This window comes from Dendrobates tinctorius, unplaced genomic scaffold (assembly GCF_039654945.1).
Source record: "Dendrobates tinctorius isolate UK_male_01 unplaced genomic scaffold, ASM3965494v1 ptg000011l, whole genome shotgun sequence".
Taxonomy (NCBI): Eukaryota; Metazoa; Chordata; class Amphibia; order Anura; family Dendrobatidae; genus Dendrobates; species Dendrobates tinctorius.
In genome coordinates, this window is record NW_027361679.1 from 27,634,183 (window position 1) to 27,650,016 (window position 15,834).

At 40.5% G+C, this 15,834-nt stretch overlaps 1 protein-coding gene across 1 annotated transcript in view; it reads left to right on the forward strand.

The window, feature by feature from the left end:
- Positions 1-15,834, forward strand: part of ADAMTS3 (ADAM metallopeptidase with thrombospondin type 1 motif 3) — a 278,244-nt gene that overhangs the window by 203,645 nt on the left and 58,765 nt on the right. The window contains exons 12-13 of the mRNA XM_073590493.1: positions 11,920-12,065; positions 13,977-14,152. Of these exons, the coding sequence (XP_073446594.1) occupies positions 11,920-12,065; positions 13,977-14,152 (322 nt within the window). The remainder of the gene's footprint in view (positions 1-11,919; positions 12,066-13,976; positions 14,153-15,834) is intronic.

A 15,834-nucleotide genomic window follows, 5' to 3' on the forward strand; every position in this document is an offset into this window, starting at 1 on the left:
TTAGCAAATTATTGCATTGTATACTGCACTTTTAGCGATATATGACAGTACGTAAAGTAAATCTTGCTTCTTAATTCTTTAACATAGTAACATAGTAACATAGTTTTGAAGGCTGAAGGAAGACCTTATGTCCATCTAGTTCAGCCTATTTTTAGTGCAGCTGTTCTGCATTGTTGTTCCTGGGGAAGGCAAAAAACCTACAGAGTAGAAGCCAATTTTCTCCATAGGGAAAAAAATTCCTTCCCCTAAGCTGGGTCAACCATCTACCTATAATATTCTGTTATTCGTAACCTTCTATACTGTTACTCACAAGAAAAGCATCCATTCCTTTCTTAAATTCATTCAAGTGAGTTGGCCATCACCACTTCCTCAGGAAGAGAATTCCAGAGCCTCACTGCTCTTACCGTGAAGAACCCTCTTCTATGCTGGTGCAGAAATTGTCTTTCCTCCAAATGAAGAGAATGCCCCCTTGTTCTTGTCACAGTCCTTGGTACAAACAGTTCATTGGAGAGATCTCTGTATTGCCCTCTGATATACTTGTACATATATATTAGGTCTCCCCTAAGTCTTCTCTTTTCTAGAGTAAATAGACCTAATTTTGATAACCTTTCTGGGTATTGTAGTGAAACAACTCCATTTATCATTTTAGTAGCCCTCCTTTGAACCCTTTCAAGTTCAGTAATGTCTTTCTTGAGCACCGGCATCCAAAATTGCACACAATACTCCAAGTGTGGTCTGACGAGTGATTTGTACAGAGGGAGAATTATGTTTTCATCTCGTGTCCCCAGACCTCTTTTAATGCATCCCATGACCCTATTTGCTTTGGTGGCAGCTGCCTGACACTGGGCACTCCAATTTAGCTTCTTATTGACTAAGATGCCTAAGTCTTTTTCCATGTCTTATTTCCCCAGCAGTTTCCCATTTAGTAAGTAATTGTAGCATCTGTTTCTCTTTCCCATGTGCATAACCTTACACTTATCTGTGTTAAACCTCATTAGCCATTTTTCAGCCCAATTCTCCAATTTACTCAAATCTGTCTGTAGTTGCAAACTGTCCTCCTTTGTGTTAACTACCTTACCTAGCTTTGTATCATCTGCAAATACTGATATTTTAATGTGTAATCCATCCACTAGATCATTAATAAATATATTAAATAGTAGGGGGCCCAATACAGAACCCTGTGGTACCCCACTAGTAACCCTGGCCCAATCTGAGTATGCACCATTAATAACCACTCTGTTTTCTATCACTAAGCCAGCTACCTACCCAAATAATAAATAATAAACTTTGCATATGTCTTATACACCTGATAATACATTTTATAGCTTTTCTCCAAGTCACTGAATCTTAAATGCAACCATCTTGCCTAAACCCCAAATTATCATACTTTTATTATAGCAGCCCTCTTTAAACATGGTGCTTTTACACTCCAATAAGAATCTCTAAATGTATTAACATTTGGCTGAGCTATTGGCAGTGTCATTCACTTAAGCAATCACTTTGCGGACCTCATCCTAAAATAATAAACCCTAAACAGATGACATAATGCTAGTGGCATCGGTAGCACATCTAACCTGCCAAATGTAGCCTCCTGCTGCTTTATTGGGACTTTTGCCTGCCAGTATAGGATGGTATTTTTATTGGTATTAATTATATGGGTATTCATATTTTTACAAGGATTAATTATATGACATCTTACATTTTTATTCCTTTTTTTTTTTACATGGATTCCCGTATTGGCTCGAAGGAAGCTGGGAAATGTTTGGATTATTGTTTTTGCAATTCATATTTGCATGGCACAGTAGATCCATGCCTCATAATAGTTCCATGCACCTAGTGATATACTGAGTGCTACAATATGTAAATGACTCCCAGTGGTATACTACAACCTAGTAAAACAGTGTGAGTATACCCATGTGCAGGAGCTGGCCACAGTATTCCTCCAATATCAGAGTCAGCCACAATATACCCATGTGCAGGTGCTGACCACAGTGTTCCTCCAATATCAGAGTCAGACACAATATACCCATATACAGGTGCTGACCACAGTGTTCCTCCAATATCAGAGTCAGCCACAATATACCCATGTGCAGGTGCTGGCCACAGTGTTCCTCTGGTATCAGAGTCAGCCACAATATACCCATGTGCAGGTGCTGGCCACAGTGTTCCTCCGGTATCAGAGTCAGCCACAATATACCCATGTGCAGGAGCTGACCAGTGTTCCTCCAGTATCAGAGTCAGACACAATATACCCATATACAGGTGCTGACCACAGTGTTCCTCCAATATCAGAGTCAGCCACAATATACCCATGTGCAGATGCTGACCACAGTGTTCCTCCGGTATCAGTCAGCCACAATATACCCATGTACAGGTGCTGACCACAGTGTTCCTCCAGTATCAGAGTCAGCCACAATATACCCATGTACAGGTGCTGACCACAGTGTTCCTCCAGTATCAAAGTCAGCCACAATATATCCATGTGCAGGTGCTGGCCACAGTGTTCCTCCGGTATCAGAGTCAGCCACAATATAGCCATGTGCAGGAGCTGGCCACAGTATTCCTCCAATATCAGAGTCAGCCACAATATACCCATGTGCAGATGCTGACCACAGTGTTCCTCCATTATCACAGGCAGCCACAATATACCCATGTGCAGGTGCTGGCCACAGTGTTCCTCTGGTATCAGAGTCAGCCACAATATACCCAAGTGCAGGTGCTGGCCACAGTGTTTCTCCAGTATTAAAGTCATCCACAATATACCCATGTGCAGGTGCTGGCCACAGTGTTCCTCCAGTATCAGAGTCAGCCACAATATGCCCATGTGCAGGTGCTGACCAGTGTTCCTCCAGTATCAGAGTCAGCCACAATATACCCATGTGCAGGAGCTGGCCACAGTATTCCTCCAATATCAGAGTCAGCCACAATATACCCATGTGCAGTTGCTGACCACAGTGTTCCTCCAATATCAGAGTCAGCCACAATATACCAATGTGGCTATAGTGTTCCTCTGGTATCAGAGTCAGCCATAATATACCCATGTACAGGTGCTGGCCACAGTGTGTCTCCAGTATCAGAGTCAGCCACAATATGCCCATGTGCAGGTGCTGACTAGTGTTCCTCCAGTATCAGAGTCAGCCACAATATACCCATGTGCAGGAGCTGGCCACAGTATTCCTCCAATATCAGAGTCAGACACAATATACCCATATACAGGTGCTGACCACAGTGTTCCTCCAATATCAGAGTCAGCCACAATATACCCATGTGGCTATAGTGTTCCTCTGGTATCAGAGTCAGCCATAATATACCCATGTACAGGTGCTGGCCACAGTGTGTCTCCAGTATTAAAGTCATCCACAATATAACCAAGTGCAGGTGCTAGCCACAGTTTTTCCCTAGACAGGTACCAGCCATTATGTTTCCGCAATATGAGTGTCAGCCACATTATTCCATTGTGCGAATGCTGGGCATAGTATTTCCCCAGTATAAGAATCAGTCACATTATTTCACAGTACAGGTGCTGGCCACAGTGTTTGCCCAGTATAAGAGTCAGCCATGATATATCCATGTGCAGGGGCTTGCCACCGTGTTCCCTTATGTGAATAAACGTACAATAATCCAACGTTTCAACCAAAAAGGTTTTTTTTTTCAATGAATCCATGACAATACATACATTTAAAAATATTTGGAATTGAGAGTCCTCAGTGGTTGATACCTTTTAATGGCTAACTGAAATGATGACAAATTGCAAGCTTTCGAGACTACTCAGGTCTCTTCATCAGGCATATAAACTGTATGCCTGATGAAGAGACCTGAGTAGTCTCGAAAGCTTGCAGTTTGTTACCATCTTTTCAGTTAGCCATTAATAGGTATCAACCACTGAGGACTCTCAATTCCAAATATTTTTCTATCTACTGGCTAACACGGTACAAAGATATACTGTATATCTTTCCTGTACATACATATATAAATCAAAATGAAAACTTCTTATCATACAGATATAAGAAAATATAGAGAGGTAGGGTGGGAGTGGGCGAAGGGAGCAAAAAAATACAAAATATAATCCTATATTTATTCCTATATTTATCATATATTTATTTTGGAGAAGCTTCCATTTTGACCACCACCTCTTATAATACAGACCTCCTTTTTATTCATGCTGTACATATTTGTATATAGGATTATATTTTGTAATTTTATTTTGTTCCCTTACCCCCACTCCCACTCTACCTTCTCCCTATTTTCTTATTTCTGTACGATAAGTATTCAGTTTGTTTCACATGTGTATATATTATAACCGATTCCTTAAAAAAACATTTTTGGTTTAAACATTGGAATATTTTAAGTTTGTTCCCAACCAAACTATTAAAAACTAACATGTTTAAATTTGTATTCAATAAATCATTGGTAAACGTTAAAATAAGCAACTTTGTAATATATACTATCAGAAAGATTTGCTTCTCTCTCTGCCAAAATTGTTCTGTCGTTATTAAACTTCTCAATTCTGAGATAAAATCTGTATTCAATGAAGACAGATTATTACATTACTGAGATAGGAGATGAGAGCTGCTACTGATGTAGGGAAGGTGACCTTACGGATGGCCAGACGTGTCAGAACAGAGAAAGGAAGGTTTGCACAGTTTAGATAGGTAACATAGTAACATAGTAACATAGTAAGTGTAGTGGACGTGCAGTACCTAGGGTTGACCATTAGTGGGCAGGGAGGAGTGTGAGCAAAGGACTTGACATCAACTTAGGGCATAGGAAACCGTTGGTCATGGGGGGCGGAGTTACAGGGAACCGGGAATGATATAAATTTGACAGGAGGGTTCCAGAAAGTTCCAGTCCCCAGGGGGAGCTCCAGTGACAGGAGGACTACGACAGTTTGTGCACTGTGAGGAAAACTAAACCAGCGGGACTGAGGAGAGAGAAAGTCAGGGGGGGTGGTCCTGACAGGAAGAACCGCAGTATAGACGAGGCTCTGGGTGTAGGACACTGTATTTGGAACAACGAAACTGACCAGTAAAGTGCTTATGGTGTACGGGCCTAAGGCTGCCACAGTGACTGAGCTGACAGGATCGTCACAGAGTGAAAAAGGGGCGGTATGTATAAATACGTCCCTGGTGTAAAGTACGATGTGTGAAGCGGCCCTGGACACGGAGGGCCGTGAGAAAGATATTGCGGTGTGCTGTGAGGGCCGTCAGTCGGACGGTGGAAAATAAACTTGGACCTGTTGCACCCGAAACTTGCCTCTATCTTGTGTCTGTACGTCACTGCGCGGTATACAGAGGGACCACCCCCCAGCCCCGCCCACGACACTACACTGACACAGTCCTATGTAGATGGGAAGGGAAGGAGATAATAGAGGCTGAGAATCTTACCAGTAGTAACTGTCATCTCCTATCTCAGTAATGTAATAATCTGTCTTCACTGAATACAGATTTTACCAAAGAATTGAGAATTTTGATAATGACTGATCAATTCTGGCAGAGAATTAAGAAGATTTCCCTAATAGATTAGGATATATTACAAAGTTGCTTATTTTCATGTGTACTATTGATTTCTGGAATAAAAATTAAAACAACGGTTATGCTTTAAACCCTTTCTGACATCTGAAGTAATAATCCGTCTATGTGCCCTGGGCCTATTTGACCAGGATTATTACGTCATCACAATCTCCCATGCATAGCCCGATCGCCGCCAGGTGTCAGCTGATTCTGACAGCTGACACCCAGCACTCAGTGCCAGAAACAGTTCCACACTTCTCCTGGCACTTTATCCCCTGAAATGCTGCTATCGAACACGATCACAGCATTTCGGGAGCCAGCAGGGGAGTGACAGCCCCTCTGCTTTCGGACACAGGGTCCCAATCGTTGCCATGGTGACCCGATGTTGTCATAACGGCATTCGGGTCACCAGAGCTAGGAAAGTTGCTTGATCATATGCAGTGCAAGATCAGCAACTTTCCCTGTCAGTGCAGCGCTGACAGTTTGTACAGCACAGAGATGCTGCTGCATCCCCATGCTTTACAAGCGATCAGTCTCATAGTGGGACAAAGGTAGAAAAAGTTAAAAAAGTAAAAAAAAAAATGTTTTAAATAATTGTAAAAATATTTAAAAAGACAAAAATAATAATAAAAGAATCAAACTACAGTATATTGTATCCATAAATAAATATTTGTATGAAAAAAATATAAACAATAAAAGTACACATACTGTATTTGTTATCGCCGTGTCCGCAATAACCCGACCTATAAAATTTTCCCACTAGTTTACTCCTTTAGTGAACATCATAAAAAAATATAAAAAACCAAGGCCAAAAACAATGCTTTTATCATACCGCTAAGCAAAAAGTAGAATTCAATGCGATCAAAAAGACGGATGTAAAAATAAAAAATTTATAGCTCTCAGAATAAAGCGATGTATAAATAATTATTTTTTCTATAAAATAGTTTTTGTGTAGAAGCGCTAAAACTTAAAAAAAATATATAAATAAGGAAATACTGTAATCGTACTGACCCAAAGAATAAAACTGCTTTATTAATTTTACCACGCACGGAACAGCATCAATCCCCCCCAAAAAAGAAATTCCTGAATTGCTGCTTTTTGTTCATTCTGCCTTCCAAAACTCGGAATAAAAAACTATCAAAAAATGTCATGTGCCCAAAAATGGTACCAATTAAAACGTCAACTCCTCCTGCAAAAATAAGACCTCACATGACTCTGTGGGCCAAAATATTGAAAAATTATAGCTCTCAAAACTATTTTTTGCAATAAAAAGCATCTTTTAGTGCGTGACAGCAGCCAAACCTAAAAACCCGACATAAATCTGGTATCGCTGTAATCACAACAACCCGAAGAATAAAGGAATAAAGTCGCCTCATCACTTATATCGCACGAGGAACGGCATAAAAAATAAATAAAACTAATTCTTCACCTACTGTTTTTTTTTCATTCTGCCTCCCAAAGATCGCAGAAAGGCTCAGCACACATTTATCCTGCACTCTGCGCTTGCACTGGGGTTTCCGTGTAAATCTCTGACATAGATGATTCAGACAGAACCTCTGGGGGAAGATTCCCTATAATGAGGCAGATGAAGGCACTGTGGATGCCATCTGATTTGTGATCCGGTGGTGTCCGTCTTTTTTAGGATTGCATAAAGTGCCAACGGCCACAGTTTTGTGCACTTCTGAAAAGAAGGACACTACTGAACAGAGGCCAGACGGAGGCCAGAGTAACTCTGCTGCCTCATGAATCATGAATGGATCCCTAGGGAGTTTCATCTGAATCCTGTCACTCAGATTTAGATGGAAACCCCAAAGTAAGTGGTCAGTGTAGAGCGCCAGATAAATGTGATCCCAAACGTTATGTAAAATGTTCCCAATAAAAGTTTCTACTCAATCCACAAAAAAAGCAAGTCCCCACCCAGGTCTGTCATCTGTTAACGGAAATATAGGGGGCTTCCCTGTTACTGGTAGTACAATGGCTGTGGAAAAGCAAAATTACTCCTCGACCCCTCAAAAGAAATTCAGCAAATTATCCGCTCCCAAATCCAAGTGCCCCCTCTTTTCTGAGCCCCACAGTGTACCTAAACCACATATTGCGTCCACGTTTCGCATTTCTAAAGTGATGAGAGCCGGCCCAACGAGCGCATGTTTCCAGAAGCACGGGATGGGCATAACGTACTGGTGACTGCAACACACTGGTCACTACAGCCTACTGGTTACTACAATGGCAATTTACAATTTTCACTCGAACATTCATTGCTGCTTGTTTCTGGAAAATACCCGTGGAGTCAAAATCATTACTACACCTGTAGGTAAATTCCCCAAGGGGTATCGTTTCGAAAATGGGGAGGGGATTCTGCTCTTCTAGCAACTAGGGGCTCTGTATATGGAGTCTTCAAACTATTCTAGGAACATTTGGGCTTCAAGAGGCTCCGCCTCCCGAGGCAATCCGAATAGCTAAGTAGTACTGTACAGCCACATATGGGATATAGTCATGTTCAGTAGAAAATATGGGGCAAATTTTAGTGCTATTTTTACCCACTTCTTCAAAATGTAAAATCTGGGGCTAAAACATAATTTTGGTGGTAAAAATGTAGTTATATTTTTTTCACTGCCCAATGGTATAAAGTTTTGTGACACACCCATAGTGTCAATAAGATCACTGCACCACTAGATGAATTCAATGAGAAGAGTAGTTTGTAAAATGGGGTCACTTATGGAGGGTTCTGCTGTTCTGGCAGCTCATGGGCTCTCCCAGTTGGTCTTGACACCTGCAAACCATAACAGTAAAATCTGGTGCTCCTTGCCTTCTGAGCTTTGCACTGAGCCTGAAAAATGATTCCCGAATATTTCAATATTCGGTTCGGCTCACGATCGCTGAATTTGCAATATTTGCGCATTAAAACGTTGATTTAATTGTCTAATATAGCCGAACATACACAGCGCAAAAACGGTGTTTCCCACTCTCTGTGACAGCGTGGGAAACACCAGCATAGCGCTTCTGAATGGCGGTGATATTATCCCAACCGGACAGAGAGCCACGGTTCCCACACTGTCAAAAGACAGCGTGAGTGCTCAGCTGTGATCGGAGGTATAAAGTTTACCTCCGATCACTGGTGTCAGCTGATGGGACACTTGCTGCCACTAGTAACAGTAAAAGCAGGAGCGGCGGATGGGAGTATCCATGAGCCGCTCCTGCACTGTAAATAAATAATTGAAAAAAAAAACAGGGTTCCCCTGTATTTTTGATAACCAGCCAGGCAAAACACACAGCTGGGGGCTGCAACCCTCAGCTATCAGCTTCATCAAGGCTGATTATCAAGAATTGAGGGCTCCCCATGCTGTATTTTTTAATTATTTAAATAAATAATTAAAAAAACAGCATGAGGTTCCCCCCATTTTTGACAATCAGCCTTGCTAAACCTCACAGCTCGGGGTTGGTATTCTCAGGCTGGTAAGGGGCCATGGATATTGCCCCCCAGCCTAAAAATAGCAGCTCACAGCTGCCCAGAAAAGGCACATCTATTAGATGCGCCAATTCTGGCACTTTGCCTGCCTCTTCCTACTTGCTCTGTAGCGGTGGCAAGTGGGGTTCATATTTGTGGGGTTGATGTCACCTTCATATTGTCAGGGGACATCAAGCCCATGACTTAGTAATGGAGAAGTGTCTATAAGACACCTCTCCATTACTAATCCTATGGTTATATGGTAAATAAAGACACAACCAGAATAAAGTCCTTTATTAGAAATAAGACTGAACACAGTTTTCCATTTTATTTAAAAATAACAAATACATTTATACTCACCTAATTCCTAATTCCACCAAAGACCTCGTTCACCTGTAATAAAACTAAAATAAAAAAACAACAATATCCCTCACCTCTCAGTTGTTCTGCCCCACAAAGTAATCCATGTATGGGGGATTAATAGTTTTCAACCTGGACGGTGCCAAGATGCGACCGTCCAGGCTGAGAACCAATAGTGAATGAGCTGCTGCTGCTCAGTGTCTGCCTGTGAACTGCTAATCCCTGTCTGAGGGCACCGTGAGCGTGAGAAAGTTCTCCTGTTTGCGGTGCCATCACACAGGTCCTGTGAGTTCACAGCCAATGAACTCACTTTACCTTTCTAACATCACTGCAATTTCCCACGGCGCTCGTGCTGACATCACATAGGTGAAGTGATTTCACTGGCTGTGAACTCGCATGACCTGTCTGATGGCTCTGCGAGCAGGAGAACTTTCTGAAATCCAGGAGAACTTTACCACGCCATTTTTTTCAGAAAAATAATCTTTTATTAATTAAATACAAGTACAGTAAGCTGCACACACACTGTACTAATTGTATTTGTCACTGAACTCTCTCTCTCTCTCTCTCTATATATATATATATATATATATATATATATATATATATATATATATATATATATATATATATTCTGATGTACTTTATGTAATCCATCTCTTCTATCATGTCGGCTCCTGCAGTGATTTACACTATGCGGCTGCTGAATTGCCATCTTTTGTTCTATCTATCTATGTAATATATACATATACCTGTATATATGTGTGTGCCACTGACATCTATATATCTATGTATTCTATGTGTATATATCTATTCTATCTATTCTACTCTAACCTGTCACACTGTGATCTTACTGAGCACGGAACATGAATTGCCGGCTTTTATTCTATCTTTTACCTAATGTTACCAACTTTTTCTGATTTTAAGAAAAATGCTTGTGTTACCGATCACGAATCCAAATGTACCATATTCGTGTCGAATTTGTTTGGCGATCGTTTTCCGAACATACTCGCTCATCTCTACTCACCACACATCTAGATCAGTTCCCTGAGAGCTCTAGTTCCAAAATGGTGTCACTTGTGGGGATTTTCACTTTTTAGGCACATCAGAGGCTCTCCAAATGCGACATGGCGTCCGCCAATTGTTCCAGCAAATTTTGCATTCAAAAAGTCAAATGGTGTTCATTCGCTTCCAAGCTCTGCCTTGCGCCCAAACAGTGATTTTCTCCCTTCTATGGGTATCTGCATGCTCAGGAGAAATTGCACAACAAATTTTGGGGTCCATTTTTCCCTGTTACCCTCTTGAAAAGAGAAAAAATTGGATCTAAAGTAAATTTTTTTGTGAAAAAAAGTTAAATGTTCATTTTTTTTTCCTCATTCCAAAAATTCCTGTGAAGAACTTGAAGGGTTAATAAACGTCATAATATGGTTTTAAGCACAGTGAGGGTCGCATTTTTTAGAATGGTGTGACTTTTGGGTATTTTCTGTCATATAAACCCCTCAAAGTGACTTCAAATATGATGTGGTCCCTAAAAAAAGGTTTATAAATTTTGTTGGAAAAATGAGAAATCGCTGGTCAACTTTTAACCCTTAATTTCCTAACACACAAAAAAAAAATTGTTTCCAAAATTGTGCTGATGTAAAGAAGACATGTGGGAATTGTTACTTATCATCTGTTTTGTGTAACATATCTCTGATTTAAGGGCATGAAAATTAAAAGTTGGAAAATTGCGAAATTTTCGCCAACTTTCCTTTTTTTTTTTTTTCACAAATGAACGCAAGTCATACTGAAGAAATTTTACCACTATCATGAAGTACAATATGTCATGAAAAAACATTCTTAGAATCACCAGGATCTGTTGAAGCATTTTCACCTCATAAAGTGACAGTGGTCAAAATTGTAAAAATTGTCCTGATCATTAACATGCGGCTCTTAGTTACCCGCTGTTTACGTTGGATACCAGCTCCCAGCGTCGCTGATCTTTGCTCTCCCGCTGCCACACGCAGCGATGCGTGCTGGCCAGCGGGAGACCAACGATCAAAAAACGGCCCGATCCTGCACGATCAGCGATACCCGGAAGGGGGGCGGTCGCTGATGGGTGCCACACACAGCGAGATCGCTTTGGCGTCACAAAATCAGCGATCTCGCTGTGTGATGGGGCCTTAAGTCCATTAGACAAAGAAATTCTGTAGTCTCCCTTATCTAAAAAACAGAGTCTCCATTTTGTGAAGCAATGAGATGCAAATACAAAAACAAAAATGGAGTCAGGATAAATAAATAAACCCTGCTCTCACAAATCCCTGCACAGGGGACAGGTAGCGTGTTTTCGTTACACAGGTGTCATTTTCTGTGTTTTCTATAGATTCCTAAAAATGCTTCTGAGGTGGATGCCCAAATATACCGTAGTTACCTCTTCTTTAAAACCGCAGAAGTGAATATTTTTCTCTACCCATCCTAATTTTCTTGCATGAATTCCACAAGAGACATCTAAGGAGGGGCTGTTCTTATTTATCGAAATTGCTTGCCATGTAGTTGATTTTTTTTACTCTTGTTAGTGATTGTGAAACTTATACAATGACCGCAATACTTTTCTCCTATCCTTTCTAGTGGTGCTACAAGGGTCACTGCATGTGGAGGACCACTAACCAAGTTAAACAGGATGGTAACTGGGGAGCATGGACAAAATTTGGATCTTGTTCAAGAACGTGTGGTATTGGTGTACGTTTCAGGACCCGTCAGTGCAATAACCCAATGTAAGTGTATTTATATGACAGATGTGTCTTATGGACATGTAAGCAGCACGGTGGCTCAGTGGATAGCACTGCAGCGCTGGAGTCCTGGGTTAGAATCCCACCAAGGACAATGTCTGCAAGGAGTTTGTATGTTCTCTCCATATTTGCGTGGGTTTCCTCCGGGTACTCCGGTTTCCTCCCACATTACAAAGACATACTGATAGGGAACTTAGATTGTGAGCCCCATCGGGGACAGTCATGATAATGTGTGCAAACTGTAAAGCGCTGCGGAATATGTTAGTGCTATATAAAGATTATTATTATTATTATTATTATTATTATTATTATTATTATTATGCAGCAGTTGTAATGTAATTAATGTTTCTGTAATTCTACATACAGTGGGGAAAATGAGTATTTGATACACTGCCGATTTTGCCAGTTTTCCCACCTACAAAGGATGGAGAGGTCTGTAATTTCTATCGTAGACTTCAACTGTGAGAGAGAGAATCTTAAAAAAAAATTCCTGAAATCACATTGTATGATTTTTACATAATTAATTTGCATAAACAAAGCTTAATAGTTGGTACAGAAACCTTTGTTTGCAATTACAGAGGTCAGAAGTTTCCTGTAGTTCTTGCCAAGTTTGCACACATTGCAGCTTGGATTTTGGCCCATGCCTAAATACAGATCTTTTCCAGAACTTTCAGGTTTCGGGGCTATCACTGGGCAACATTGAGTTTCATCTCCCTCCAAAGATCTTCTATTGGGTTCAGGTCTGGATACAGGCTAGGCCACTCCAGGACCTTGAAATGCTACTTACGGAGCCACTCCTTAGTTGCCCTGGCTGTGTTTTTCGGGTCATTGTCATGCTTAAAGACCCAGCCACAACCCATCTTCAATGATCTTACTGAGGGAAGTAGGTTGTTGGCCAAAATCTCTCAATACATGACCCCATCCATCTTCCCTTCAATATGGTGCAGTGACCCTGTCGATGTAATTATCCTTCTTCTTCCTCCAAACATGGCGAATGGAGTTGATACCAAAAAGTTCTATTCTGGATTCATCTGATCACATGATCTTTTGGTAATTGGTGAACTTCAAACGGGCCTCGATGTACAGGCGTGAACAGGGGGACCTTGCGTGCCCTGCTGGATTTTAATCACTGATGGCATATTGTGTTATTAACGGTAATGTTTGAGACTCTGGTCCAAGCTCTATTCCAGTCAGTGACCAAGTCCTCCTGTATAGTTCTGGGCTGATTCTTGACCTTTCTCAGAATTCTCCTTACCTCACGATGCAAGATTTTGTATGGAGCCTCAAAGCGAGGAAGATTGAGAGTCATCTTGTGTTTCTTCCATTTTCAAATAATTGCGCCAACAGGCATTGCCATCTCACCAAGCTGCTTGCTTAATGTCCTGTAGCCCAATTCAGCCTTGTGTAGGTCTACAATTTTGTCCCTTGTGTCTTTAGACAACTCTTTGGTCTTGGCCATGGTGGAGAGGTTGGAGCTTGATTGAATGTGTGGACAGGTGTCTTTCATACAGGTAATGAGTTCAAAAAGGTGCAATTAATACAGGTAATGAGTGCAGAGGGATTTTTAAAGAAAAACGTACAGGCCTGTGAGAGCTAGAATTCTTGCTGGTTGGTAGGTGATCAAATACTTATTTCATGCAATAAAATGCAATATAATTATTTAAAAATCTTCTCCATTCTTTGCAGGTGGGAAAACTTGTCCCAATGCTTAGTGATCAGTGGTTTGACACTGCAATTTCTGGTGGACCTTTCTTTTTGTTATCTAGTGTTATGGTGCCCCAGTCCCTTTAGTTAAGGACAAATCCATGTTATATCTTGTTTTTCAGTTTATGATGTTGTAATTACTGCTTTTATCATGTAATGTCCTGTAATTTTATATTGCTATTTTATTTTTAGGCCAGTGAATGGTGGTCAAGATTGTGCTGGATTAAATTATGAATATCATTTGTGCAATACTGAAGAATGTCCTAAACACTTTGAGGACTTCAGAGCTCAGCAATGTCAGCAGAAGAATTCCCAATTTGAATTTCACAGTTCAAAACACCATTGGCTGCCATACGAACATCCTGATGGTATGGAGAAATGTACTTTATATTCTTTATTTAATAGCAATATTGTGCAGATGCTTTTAAAATAAATATGTATCGATCAAATACAAGCTAAAGATAGAAAAATGCTGCCACTGCTTTAGTTTATAAAGACTTAATGTGTTCCTCAAAATTGAAATTACATCAAGAAGAAAACATCTTGGAATTATGGAGATCACGGAATTGATAGACATTGTAATGATAAGCGATGAAAACAATGGAAATAAAATTTCCAAAATATCTTGATTTATTTATTGAGTATGAGTGCCATGCACAGAAATCCAGACACTTACATTGGCATGCCTGACTTGTGGTTATTAATGTTTGTCTGAGAATGTTTTGCCATGCTGAATGCTCTTGAGCATGCAATTCATCAAAATCCACTGCTGGCAGCTCGACAGTTGACAACCATTGCTGTGCTCAATGGGAGACAAATGCAGGTATGCTGTAGGTTTTGGTAGTACATTTAGGCCACTCAGGCTGCTCAGAGTAGAATGAGAAATATGTGCCATGGCGTTTTGTTGAAAAACGACTCCTGGGACACTTTAAAGTAATTGCTGTACCACTGGTTACATGACCAAATCAATGTAGCGCCAAGCTATACCTGAATTGAAAAGTGCTGTACATTATGCCTCATCACAAAAATCCCAGGAGTAGGCCTAGTGTGTTCCCTAGAAAAGGCCTCTTCATGGAGTTGCCCACATAATCTCATCAGATTCGAAGAATGGTAATTCATTCTTTCCATTAAGTGGCTTTGGATGTCAAATACCAAGCCTAAGGGATGAAAGAGTGTCTATGTAAACTATCAGAAGACATTTGCATGACATTGGGCTCTGTGTTTATGTTTACTTTTATAGCGCCATTAATTCCATAGCGCTTTGCAGACATCATCAATGTTGTTCCCATTGGGGCTCACAATGTATTTTCGCTATCAGTATGTCTTTGGAGTGTGGGAGCCAACTGGAGAACCCGGAGGAAAACCACACACATACAAACTTCTGTTCTAGGAGCTGTTTTCAAACACGTCAACACCAAGCCGCATGTTTTTCGTGCTGCTGTGAGCAGCCTGCATTGCCTTAACCAACTAGCACAGCCTGTATCATCTGTGAACATCAAGCACATGAGAAATAATTGGTTGGCAATTGGAGAATGAGCTGCCAGCAGTGGATCTTGATGATTTGTGTGAACAGCCCTCAGACATCCATTAATAACCTCACTTATAACCTCGCTTATAATATGACAATGTAAGTAAGGGCATACATTACTCCATGTGGTGCTCATACTCGATTTTGAATAAATCAAGATGTTTTTAAAGTTTTGTTTCCATTTTTTACCATCTACATATCATTAAGTTGTGTATTGATCCTATAATTTTCATAATTCTGAAGATTTCCCTCTTGGTGTTGGAATTTCAATGTTGAGGAGTGTAGTACAGATTAACCTTTTGAATTGCTGAGTTTAGCAGATAAGGGAGTGTTCCAATATTTTAACTTATTAACTGCAAAGCATATCTTTACATAAAGTTTATTCCATGTAATAAATTAATGATTTATGGACGTTGGAGAGACTCCAGGTTTATCAGTTTCCCTTAAAATTTAACTGGTGTTCTTTTATTGAGGAGTCTTACTGATCTTGTTAATAAACTGCAAACAATATGTGATTAGATG